This window comes from Micropterus salmoides, unplaced genomic scaffold (assembly GCF_014851395.1).
Source record: "Micropterus salmoides isolate LMB-PRFRI ecotype aquatic unplaced genomic scaffold, ASM1485139v1 Ms_hic_scaffold_4, whole genome shotgun sequence".
Lineage (NCBI taxonomy): Eukaryota > Metazoa > Chordata > Actinopteri > Centrarchiformes > Centrarchidae > Micropterus > Micropterus salmoides.
In genome coordinates, this window is record NW_024043372.1 from 7,946,966 (window position 1) to 7,959,345 (window position 12,380).

At 40.1% G+C, this 12,380-nt stretch overlaps 1 protein-coding gene across 2 annotated transcripts; it reads right to left on the reverse strand.

Moving 5' to 3' along the window:
- Positions 1 to 841: 841 nt before the first annotated feature.
- LOC119886013 (mitochondrial import receptor subunit TOM34-like) lies at positions 842 to 10,648 on the reverse strand. Of its 2 annotated transcripts, XM_038696451.1 has the most exons (8): positions 10,366 to 10,648; positions 8,565 to 8,714; positions 7,892 to 7,991; positions 7,621 to 7,773; positions 6,519 to 6,691; positions 5,308 to 5,455; positions 4,590 to 4,716; positions 842 to 2,924 (listed from the first exon to the last, which is right to left on the reverse strand). In XM_038696451.1, exons 2-8 carry the CDS (start codon positions 8,692 to 8,694, stop codon positions 2,823 to 2,825), a joined length of 933 nt encoding a protein of 310 aa, XP_038552379.1. In that variant the 5' UTR covers positions 8,695 to 8,714; positions 10,366 to 10,648; the 3' UTR covers positions 842 to 2,822. The 2 variants fall into 2 exon arrangements, with proteins under 2 accessions (XP_038552379.1, XP_038552380.1); XM_038696452.1 differs by lacking the exon at positions 7,892 to 7,991.
- Between the last annotated feature and the right edge of the window lie 1,732 nt (positions 10,649 to 12,380).

Sequence of the window (12,380 nt, forward strand, 5' to 3'; positions counted from 1 at the left end):
ATGCATCGCGATGTGGACGTGGAAGATTCTGACTCTATTATAAAACGTCAAAAAATCGATTATTTAAATGTTGACGGAACGCAAAAGGCAGAACTCGCAGAAGTGCAGCGGCCATAATGTCTGTGGCGTGCACATAACAGAAAGACCAGCGTTCCCCCCTTGTATTCAGCACACCACCATTGCGAAGTGAAAAACCACCCTACTTAAATGTCACACAATCATTGATATCAATGCGCAAGTACTGATTTTTTTTTTTATCTCGCACTGTGCAAGCATGGTGACACTCAACAATTGTGTATCCTGTGTGTGAGGCCGAGCGAATGAGAGAGAGGGAGCAGCAGAACATGACGGTGAAAATTAGCTAGTCACAGTGTTTCCCTTACTAAAAGTCTGTAGTTTCCCCAACTGCTGAAAAAGTGAAGGCTGTGCTAGCTAACATCTCCCCCATACAGCACGTTTCCGGCTGTTTATAACATTAGTTAAATTAGTAAAGAAGTATTAACACAGCTGTTTCTAACTAACCTACTTGTTAAGGGTTGAGAACATCAGGCAGAAGCTTAGTAATTATCCAGAGATCTTGTATAGAAAAAAAATAATTATGCACCGATAATCGTTTTATAATTGCATTGCAGCCCTCTGAATCTTAAACGTGAGGTGCCAAAAGATTCCCACCCCTGGTTCCCACTGGACAGAACTAGGCTAGCTGTATATCTGTTTCCAATTTCTAGCTTCGTCATTAACAGAACAGTTGTTTCCATCTTTTCACCTGTCTTGCCATCAGAAAGTGAGTAAGCATATTTCCCAAAATGTAGACTTAAATATGTAGAAAAGACAGTTAATCTAGGTCTGTATATTTCTTACATTTATTTTCAGTTTAAACAGAAGGTTGACAAAAACAGCAGAAATGTGATGAGATAAAACAAAGGATCTCAGTTTCCAAGAGGTTGTTGTCGCACTGTGCAGCTTCTTGGCTCGAATATGCAAACATGAATAAGTGCAGGTGTTCCCAAACTTCCCTTGCATGATAACTGGAGGTATGATTTCTGTGTTTGTTTTAAAGCAGGAACTAACGTTTTACATTGCAGCTGTCCAGCAGAAACTAATCCAGAGCAGCACATGGAGGATGAAGACAGGCACTTCAGGCAAGATGGAGATTGCCAGGATCACCGATGAGAATTCTCATTTCACAATATAATAAAATGGGGGGGGGGGGGGCTTCAATCACAGAATGAGACAGTACTTTGTATGTGATAACCCATTTGAGGATAGTTTCACTTGGTTCACAACAAAATGGGAGCAAACTAATACACTGATCCTAAAAGTAGTAAACAACATACATAACTCAGTGGAGTGACACACACATTTCAGATGTCTAAACCAAGGAAGGAAAGAAGGCAAAATAGGCAAATGATAAGAGACTGATGCTACATTCACGTCATATCAGAGATATCTCACCTACCAGTTTGACTTGTAAATAGGGTTCACTTAAACTCAAACTGAGAAACTCCAGAACAATCTGGAAGTGCATGAAAAGGCAAGGAAATACTGTTGCCTCATATCAGGTATCAAGTACGGTGTTCAAGGTAAATAAACTGAATTGAACATGCTATATTGCCATGGCATGCTACTTAACACTACACGACCAACTCTGCATTCATACAACCATCCTGATGTTGCCTGATGTTGACACTTGACATCTCTACCACCTGTCCCATATGACGTGAGCATGGCATGAATAAAATAAATTTCAATCCACTGAGAAAGACATTCATACACAAAGCCTTAGAAAGCCAAATATAGCATAAATAAGTCAACTACCTGAGTGTAGAACATTATGTGAAAAATGGCTGTTTACTTGTAATTCAAATACAGAATAAACCTTTACAATCACCAATGTTTAGATGGGCAGGTTTCCTGATGAAGTGGGCTTCACATTTTAAAACTGTGTGGGCGGAGCTGCAACAATTAATCGATCTACAAAATTTGGATATTTGATACAATCTCCAGGAATGTCAGGTTCCAGCTTTTCACATGTGAGCATTTGCTGCTTCTCTTTGTATGTGATAATATAATTGATAATCTTGGGTTTCAGACTGAAAATGTTACCTTGAGTTTCCAGGATACTGTGATGGCCATTTTTTCCCCCTCACATTTAACAAATCATTAGCTAATTAAGAACATAATCAGCACCGTAATATAAAGTGAAAGTAATTCCTAGTTGCAGCTCTAGTGAGTACTGAAACGACAACACGCAAAACATGACGGTATAAAAGGTAAGACTAGGTAAATTTGTCAACTGACATTTTGCTGTACTGTGGTAGTGTTCAGCAGGAGGTTCCAAATGATGGCCGATTACCTGCTGAACTTCACTTTTACAAATCGGTGATTGTAATGGCTTATTCTGAGTTAGAAATACGACGTCTGTGTTAATAATTACAGCTCTTATAAATAACCATAAATACTCAGTGACTTAAAACTGACAATAAAACTGGTGAAATCCAAACATTTCCAAAGATGAAAATGGCAGCACCCCTCCTTCCCAATACACCTTCAGTTCTCACCGATCGGAGCTGCGTTTTCCAGAAGTGTCTCGAGACCAAACTCATGTTTGTTCAGTGAGAGTGATCGGATCAAACACGTGTTCAGTGTCAGGGAGCTTTTGGGAAACACAGGCCCAGTCTTTGACTGCGGTTGAATTGTGTCACTGCTCGACTGTTTGCCGTCGCCTGACTCTTATCTAAACAAGTGATTCGTCGTCGTCCTTTCTGTAAGCAGCGCAGTGACAGATCCTTACCACCGTCTCAAGAGGCCCTGATGCGTTGTCACTTCTTCTTCTGCACCTCCTGCAGCATCTTCATGGCAGCCATGTTCTTTGGTTCCACTTTGAGCAGGGTGTTCAGGTCGTCCACACAGGCTTTGATGTCCTGCAGGAATGACAACAAAAATTTAGTTTAAAACTAAAGGTACAGGAGAACGAACAGTAAATTTGCAGGCAGATTTAGGAATTGTAGGTGCCTCCACAGGTTTGCACCATGTGTGCCCTTTTATAAATTTCTATTTATTAATTCTGTTTATCGTAAAATGATAAATCTCTCTCATGAAATACCAAACGGGTGGATCAGGGCTGTGCTTCATGATTTAATCTCAGAGAAAACATAAAGCAATAGGTTTACCATTTATTAATAATGTTGGAAAATCTATTCTTTAGTGCGCTGATGGCTCTTTCGCTCACCGCTTTTCATCCCAAACACTAAACTGAAGAAAACAAATCTCTCAACCTGACAAATGTTGCCAACTCGGAAACATTCACATTTAAATGCTTGGCAAAATTCTGATTCCATCTGCACCTGGCATGAACATACGATCTGTATCTTGATGTTATTTAGATCATTTACACCCGATATAAACAAGCGTTCTTGTCGTGACATTCTTTCTGTGATTGTGATCATTGTGATCAAATCTCAATGTGCAGATTAGGAAGGCAGCTAGCACACTTGTGGAAAACATGCTGTGACCCAGGTTAAGGGAAATGACGTTGCTGGATGGATTGTACTTAGACCTGTAGTCTACCTTCATCGATATGCATAGCGTAGACAAAATATTAAACAAACCCGTTGTAGTTGCTCAGTCTAATACTGAGGGCTACTGAGGTGGTTTAGCCCAGGAGTGCCCTGGCTGACGCACTGTACCTTTGTCTGTGTGTTACCATACTGTATTGTTTAAGAATCTCCAGGCTTTGTTGTGTTGCTGATTAATAAGTTTATTTGTTTTACCGTGCAGAGTAAAATGTTTAGCCTATCCAGTTTCAACGGCAAAACCATATCCATGCATACAATAGACTGTCAAACAAAAGGTTTCTGCGCCAATGCCAGCGCCACAGTGTTCAAAAACCCTTTGCCCTTCCGGGTCAAAAACACCTGCCTCCAACAGTTTGGATGCTACCTATATAACCTTCACCTCAGGTAATATTAGAGCGACACCCAATGTATAAACAAGAAACAACACCCAATATCAAAATGCACAAAACACCACATTTGGCTCCCACACCCATCTTATGCGATTCAATTCGACAGCACCACAAACTACAGGATCTGAAATTACTATAAAGTTGAATCAACACTTTGTGCAAAAGCTGAACAATATAACCTTCATGAAGGTAAGAGTTCATTAACAAGTTCTTTTTCTGCTCCAGGTAAGTTACCCAGATAAAGATGTGTGTTAAAACCAGGTGGAAACGGGCTGAAAATCAGAGATTAGCTTTCTGTGGCTATTGACTGTTGTGCTTTCAATAAACAAACCAGATCATAATGGCTCTTTTCTTGCCATATTTACACAACTCAAACCTCCAAACAGAGTCGACAGTTGCACTGTGCGGAGCTATGAGTGCCGAGCTAACCATGACCTTTTATGTGTGTGGGATACTGAAAAGGAAACGGTGCCTGGGGAAACATCGGCAATTATCAAGGCAGGAAATCCTTTTATTTTGTCAACCGCCCTGAAAACCTACAGACAGACACTGAAACTAACGTCTGATTGCTCTGCGTGGGAATCAGAAACTGAAGTACGGTGACGAAGATTCAGGCTCTCACCTTGAGCTCCTTGTGAGCCTGAGCCCTCCTGTAGAGAGCCTTGATGTTGTTGCTGTCCATCACCAGAGCCTCGTCACAGTCTCTGACGGCGTCTCTGTACTGCTTCACTGACAGGTAACACAGGGCCCTGATCTCACACACAGAAAACCATAAACATCAGAGAGCTTATATATTATATAAAGGAATTTCTAGACACAAAGCTGCTGGGCTGTTCCAACCGTTAACCCAAAGAAACTCACTTAATACACAGAATGATTCTGAATACAGATCAGTATTACAGCCATAATTTTTATTTACTACCTCATTGGCTATCAATAGTGTTGCTTTGATATATGATATGGTCCTGTATAAATGATATGAATATGGGAAGCTTTTAATCTGAACTCATCCCTTACATACATAATACATTCTGATCACATTACACTCACATATGGGTGGATGCCAAATTGTTTCACAGAATTTCACTAAACATTTATTTATTTATTTTTTCCATCTTCAGCCATTTTAGTTCCAAAAATACTGTATGTGTTACATAATGTGGGCAATCCCCATTATTTAATTACAGTATATTTCTCATATCTGATAAATGTATTGCCACTGAAATTTCTGATTGGCTGGGAGGTTTTAGTAAAATTTTTAAAAATGACACCTCAAACATCGTTCCAATCAGGATAACCAAGGAAAAATATATGTATGTGTGAATGAAGATCTGACCCACCGGTTGGTGAAGGTTGTGACCTCAGTGGGGTTGAGTTTGAGGCTCTGGCTGTACTTCTCTATGGCCTTCTTATGCTCTCCTTTCTTCACCAGGGCGTTGCCTTCTTCTTTCAGGAGCTGGGCTTTCTTTATGTCTTTATCACTGGGAGCTAACGTGAGGAGAAGCAGGGGGAAGAGAAGTATGTGATGGGTCAGTGATAAAAATTCTCATAAAAATGTTTTTCATAATTCCAGTTTCACATACATAGAGCTGAACACATACTGCTTTAACATTTAAAGATCTCACTTTCTAACTGGTTATCACTACAATAAATTTGCTCCTACAAATGAGGTATTTTTAGTTAAAGAGGTGGTATTATACTCATTTTCAGGTTCATAATCTTATTTAGGGGTTGTACCAGAACAGGTTTACATGGTTTAATTTTCAAAAACACCATTTAAAAAAAATGCTGCAGCTCCTCTTTTCACCCTGTGTTGAAGGCTTTGTTTTAGCTATGGAGTGATACATCTGGTCTCTAAATGATCTTTGTTGGGAGTTGCACATTCGTAGTTAAGGACTACAAGCCAATCGGAAGCAGAGAAAGGCGGGTCAGCGAAAAGCCAGTAAACAGCTTTGTTTCAGCTGTGCATGTTGCCGACCTGCTTGGCAACATGCACAGAGTTTCAGAGTGGTGAGTTATTAATCTGTAACAAATGTATCTTTCATCCATAAAGTTTTAACTGAGCTCTGTCTCTACATCACAGTAACAACTTTATGTCCATTGACTGCCTGGAGGGTAGCTAGTGTTTGGAAGGGAGAGGAGAGGTGTGTGCTGCAGCTCAGTGCTTTTCCACCGGTGTTTTTGAGGGAGTGTTGGAGCAGCCGCTTGGCGAGCATTATATGAGCCGCATTTAGCTTTCATCGTTGTGACGTGACAGGGATGAAAGTGAAACGGCTGAACTACAAACGAGCTGTTTTCATGCAGTTCAGAGCAGAGTTTTCTGTGGGAGATGGGAACTCCCTTTGGGCTGGACAAAGGTACTATCTATCATATATATACACACATACACGCTTTTTCACTTTGCAAACCCATTACATGCACAACTCAACTCAATAAAAGGAGAGGGAAAAAGCCAAAAAGCCACCTCTTTAAGTAAATATGACAAATCCAGTTAGAAATTTAAATGATTAAAATTACATTCTGATTAGCAATACAACAGAAATCTACTTACCAGGTTTGTTTGTTTGTCTGATGCCGTTCTGTTTTGGTGCAGGGTTTGATTGTGGAGCAATGACTGTAGTTTGTGAGGCTAGTTTCTCTCTTACAGACAGAGGAACTGTGGGGATGGGAGGAAGCTTTTCTCTCCATGAGAGACCGTCTGCCTCTGTGAGCGCCTTAGACATCCTGAGAAACAATAAAAATACAAAAAAACACAGTGAAAAGAAGTGGAATCCAAAACACCTTGTTCAGTCGTTTACATGCACTGAAAGATGCCTGGAAATATACAAAATCTGGCGGGTGTTCAAAGAAGTTGACAGAAAGAACCAGAAAACAGATTTTGCTGGTGTGTTGTTTAGGACTGACCCCCAATAGTCGAAGATTCAATGCTTCGATGAACGGAGCCTCATTCGACTGTCAATCTCACAGTCGAAGCTTCGTTGAGAAAAAAGGATCATGCCATTTGGCAATATGGGGTGCACAATGTCTGATTTTACATAGAACTACCAGTTTTCTTCCAATAACTTATACATATTTCAATGTTTAATGCTGTAAATAAACATGCAAAAATAATAAAAAACTTTCAATAAATGTTTTTAAAAGTGGCTAAATAAATCCAAAATTGTAACCCTAACCCTGGGTCGTCAGTGCGCATGTGTAGGCGTAGCATGTGTGTGGTGGCGGAGGAGGAACACTTGCTGAAGAGACTGAGCCCCGGCTTCACTGGTGTTATGCAGAGTTGTCCGCAACCTGTGGGACTTGCGGGTAATTTATAACCGTTGAAGAACCACACAAAGAATATTTTATCGTTTTTAAATAGCCGGCTACTTGAAATAGACCCGCGAGGAACCGCAACATGCATGTAGTTGTCAGCAGCACAGCATGCACGCAAAACTCACACAAGACCGGTGAATGACAGGCGAGAGAGAGAGAGAGAAAAGGGTATTCAAAAAGCCTCAGTTTAGCTGGAAATTTACAGTGTAACTTGAATGAATAGAGACGGCAGCTCTGCAGCTTTTTCAAGATTAAAGCGGAGCTACCGTGTGTAACTCCCACCTTCCCTATTCTGATATTTGACACGCCATCAGCACTCAGTCTGCCTACAGCCCAGTTACCTGTTGGTGCCGTCGTGAGCAGCTGCTATGTTACAGTCGATCTGCAGAGCAGTCTTGTAGTCTACGTAAGCCAGTCTGTAACGCTCCAGAGCTTCATAGGCAGAAGCGCGACGAAGCAGAGACTTCACATTGAACGGGAACAGCTCCAGAGACCTGAGAGACAGTATGTACAGTTTACACGTTAAAGTGATATTTGAACAACAAAACTAAATTTAAGACAACTGCACAGAATTTAAAAATCAATCAATAAAAAATTTAAAAACCCACTTACATATTACAGTCTTTCACACATTCCCCACAGTTGCCATCTTTCAGGTAGCTAGCTGCACGGTTTGAGTACAAAATGCCCAAATCCTCTGGGTTCTTCTTGCCTTAGAGGAAAAACAGCATTTCACTAGTAATATAGTCTCAGTCTAAAATCATTCTGCTATGTTCATTTAGAAGACACACAAAAGAGAAATAAGAGAAGAGTCAGGACACATAAAATTACACCAACAAAAAACGGTGGTATCCATGATAGACAATAGTTTCACTATGAAATACTGTGAAACTGTTGACAGTGACGTCTGTGTATTCACTGGGAAAATGTTGCTAGAAAGACACGTTGTTGCTTGATACAGCAGATGTTGGTGAGAAAATGTTTGAGGATTTGTTTGCAAAACACATTTTTTTGTCTTTGTTTTAATATGTTTGATATCAATGCATTATCTACTACTGAAGGAGTAGCCACTCGGTGGGTATCCACAGAACCTCAAACGTATCGGCTTACATACTGTTGTGGTAATAGCTGTTTAAAACATCTTCTATTTAAATGTGTAAATTGAAATTAGCATGCAGACCTTTAATTGATGTAGTAGTTCAATAGCTGTGCACCTACTGTACTGTGCAGTCAATATTTCTCAAAGTGCACTGTATGTATCCACAGGTTATTAAGTAACACTTACTGGACTTCTCCAGCTCTTTGATTGCCTGGCTGTAAAGATTGGTGGCCTCTCCATACTGGCCTGTTTTGAAACATTCATTTCCACTTTGTTTCAACTCCATCCAGGACTTGGACTTCTGTTTCTGAGGCATCTCTTCTTTTTAATGGTTATCTGAAAAGATTAAACGCTGGTTACCATCTGTACATGATAATAATCTTTGAATCCATTTGGCACTGTGATCAGCTGACAGACATTTACCAGAGGAAACTTCATATACATCCTTTATATGCCTCCTTTTAAAGTACTCAGGGTCTCTACAACAAACCATGTTCTGGCTCCCAGCAAAGAGGATTGTGGATCTTCTTTAAGTGTTTGTCAAGGATTCATTCTGGTTGAAAACAACTTGTTATCCCCTGACACCAAAATCTGAATTTGTGTAAAGAATTTAATATCCTCCATTTGCATCCATAAACTTTTGCACTTACAAAACCGAACTGTGCTAAGAACAATTTCTCAGGTATCTCAGGGACACCTTAAGAGTTGAAAAAACATTAGGGATGCATAAATTCTGAATACGTGCCGATACCAAGAACAACTACGACACTGGTGCTTCCCTCTTCCCATATTTAAATACCGCTACCTCAAATCGTGGAAGTCATTCAGATAACACCTATGTAAGGTAATACGAGACTGTAACTTCAGATAACTCATTTACTAAAGGTGGAGATGTTTATAGATTATTTTAAGGCTTATGCAAATGTTATTATATTTGATCTGATCAGGTGGATGGGATCTGTGCATCCAAGTATATGGATACATCAAAACATGCGAGCAATAATTGTATCTGTAGATGTTAAAGAAAATCTGAACACCCATACATTAGCTGTCTTGTTACAACAGCTCCACTCCAGCTATGACAAATGTTGTGTCCATCAAATGCAATGTGTGCTCCTGAGCTACACACTGAACCCACACCTGTCCCCTCAGTTCAAACTGCTCTGGATGACACTATACATTAAGGACATCTCAACATGGAAACTGCAAGTCATTCTGACTTTCTGAGCTGTACCTTAAATCGACATCAGACAAAAAAAAATGGTGGTTGAGGGAAAATCTGGATTCCTGATTAAATCTGCACAAAAAACATTAGACTCTTTGGATCCAGTTAACTGGGTGGTTTTAGTTACAGAGCTGTTAATTTCACCTTTACGGTAATGTTCAAGGCTGTAATTTGTGCTACTACCTCTCACTGCGTTACTGAGGTGTTTCTAACATTTAGTAGAAGTTAACAACAAAAACTAAATTCATTAAAAGGGTATCATTTCTTGCCAGGCTGTTGTATTATACTGATTCAGTTTTGGCTAGGTGGACTCAATAAACTCACAACTGTCAGTATAAAAAAATAACCAATGTATATGCTAATGATATCCACCCACATCATTTACCAGCATTAGTCTTAAATCAATTTAACTCTATTTTACCTACAGCTTATCCTAAATCCATGTTAGCTTAACTAACAAGTTGTGCGGTCGCCTGTTACCTTAGTTAACCTAGCTAACTAACTAATAGTTGCTGCAGCAGATTACATTTTTGACACTTAAAGTTTAACGTTAGAATAACACCGAGGCACACCTGGACTACGTTCTCGAGTTTGTTTTAACAGGCGTTAACTTCCACCCTTTTTGCTGGTCAAGTGCTAAGTTAGCTCGCTAGCTAAGTTATGCTAATACAAGTGGAATTTGAACGGTGTTTTAAAATAGCTAACTTAGCAAGCTAACCACACCGCCACTGCTAGCTATGCTAACGTTAGGCAGCTTCTTACCGGGTGATGATTCTGATAGACAACAACGCAGCAAGGAAGTCCTCCTCTTCACAACACCAATGACTTGGTCGAAACGTCTGAACGGCTACCGGCACCTAAAACTATCTGTACCCGTTAGTACGTTATTAATACTGTGTACTTGTTTTCTCCTGGCTGTTCAGACCCACGAGGTTTTCATCTGCCCGTGCGGGGGTATTTGAGGTAAGGAACTTGCCGGCCGGCTCTAGTAACTTCTCGGTCTTGTTCTTAGGGGGGCTACGGTACCGTATCGGTTTCGCTTCGTTTTTCACGCCGCGTTCATGTACTGAGGAAATTATAGGACTTTGGAAGAACGTAGTGCGCCCTCTGGTGGTCAAATGGGATTTATGTTAAGCGGTTACAGCATGAGTCAATCAATCAAAAACTTGTTTATTATAGAGTCGTTGTGCAAATCTTACCCACAACAATACATAAATACATGCCCACACAAACACACATGCATATATACATATAAAAACACCATAGTAAATCATAATATCCAAAGAAGGTTCAAATCAAGGGCAACTGGGTTTGGTTCCTTGGATAACTATGACGTGTATGAACCGTCACAGACAACACAGAAGCCCTGAATTAATATATAGCATAATACAAATAGCATTGAAAATGTTACTTTAGTACAGTAAAATAATACAAACATAATGCCATTGTGAGAAAATTGCACTGAAAGTATCAAAAGTAAAAGTAAGTAAGTCATTATACAGCAAAATCACTCCTGTCAGTCAAGTTTTATAATGATTCAGTATACAAGTGGATTGTTTTTGCTTTGGAAAATCCACAATACTGGAAAAAAAATTGGTCCATCATCAAGCAGTGTTCACTGGTTAAACGCAGAGAAGCGTCTTCAATACAATACATGTTAGGGTGCCACTCAAAAATAAAGTTTCTAATTTTCATCTGCTCACCCCCCAAATGTGTTAAAAAACTAAGTTTCCTAATAATTTTTACTGGTAGCTCAACACTGACAATGTTTTACAATATTCAACATTTTTCCAATTTTATCATGTAATATTAACTTTAATATCACAAGTTAGAATAATAAGTGTCCAGAGAATGACTGTATTGCAGCTCAAAAAACAGCTGCATGTGTTTTGTTGTAGGCTAGCTCTCCAGCTCACAGAGTAGCTGCAGATTTCTATGAAGTGGACAAAACACATGCACATGTAAACCAGACAGACTTTCAGATAGACCTTAATTATGAAAGTGGCATAAGTGGGCGGCTTTGACTCAGGGTAGAACGGTCGTCCCCTTAAAGGAAGGTTGGGAACCTGAAATTGCTCCTGGTGGTTGTGACATCAGTGTGTGAATGAGTTAATTTCTGTTTCTGATGAGCAGTTGGGTCTCTGCTCATAGGTGGGTGAATGCGATGTAGTGTAAAGCACTTTGAGTGGTCGAAAAGACTAGAAAGGTGATATACAAATACAACCCATTTACCATATATGACAGGTCATTCGGAATTGGGGGCGAAACCGGAAAATTTTCAGACTGTAGCCGCTGAATCACTGAACCCGGTGGAAAGCTCTGAGAGCCTAAATGTGTACATCTGCACTGCGCTCCAACAAATAGAAGTGACAGCTGCAGAAGAAGCTCTTGTTAAGTGACTTCTCTCGAAGTGTCCTTCTTTACTGTACCAGAAAATAACATATATATAAATATATAGATTAACATGACACACAGATGTGACATGGTGGTGCAGTGGTCAGCACTGTCACCTCACAGAAAGAGGTTCTGTGGATCGAGGTCCAGGCCTTTCTTTGTGGAGTTTGCATGTTCTCCCCGTGTCTGTGTGGGTTCTCTTCATGTTCTCCTGCTTCCTCCCACTGTCCAAAGACATGCACAGGTTAATTGGTGACTCTTTGCCCTTAGGTGTGAACCTGTGTATGACTTGTTTGTTTCTGTGAGTTAGCCCTGTGATGAACGGGCAACCTGTCCAGGGTTCACCAATGACAGCTGGGATTGGCTCCAGCCCCTTCGCCACC

Coding starts and splice junctions, on each gene's coding strand:
- LOC119886013 (XM_038696451.1), bottom strand. CDS start 8,694: ATGCCTCAGAAACAGAAGTCCAAGTCCTGGATGGAGTTGAAACAAAGT. Junction 7,992..8,564: donor CAAAGAGCTGGAGAAGTCCA/GTAAGTGTTACT, acceptor TTTTCCTCTAAG/GCAAGAAGAACCCAGAGGAT. Junction 6,692..7,620: donor GCTCACGACGGCACCAACAG/GTAACTGGGCTG, acceptor ATTGTTTCTCAG/GATGTCTAAGGCGCTCACAG.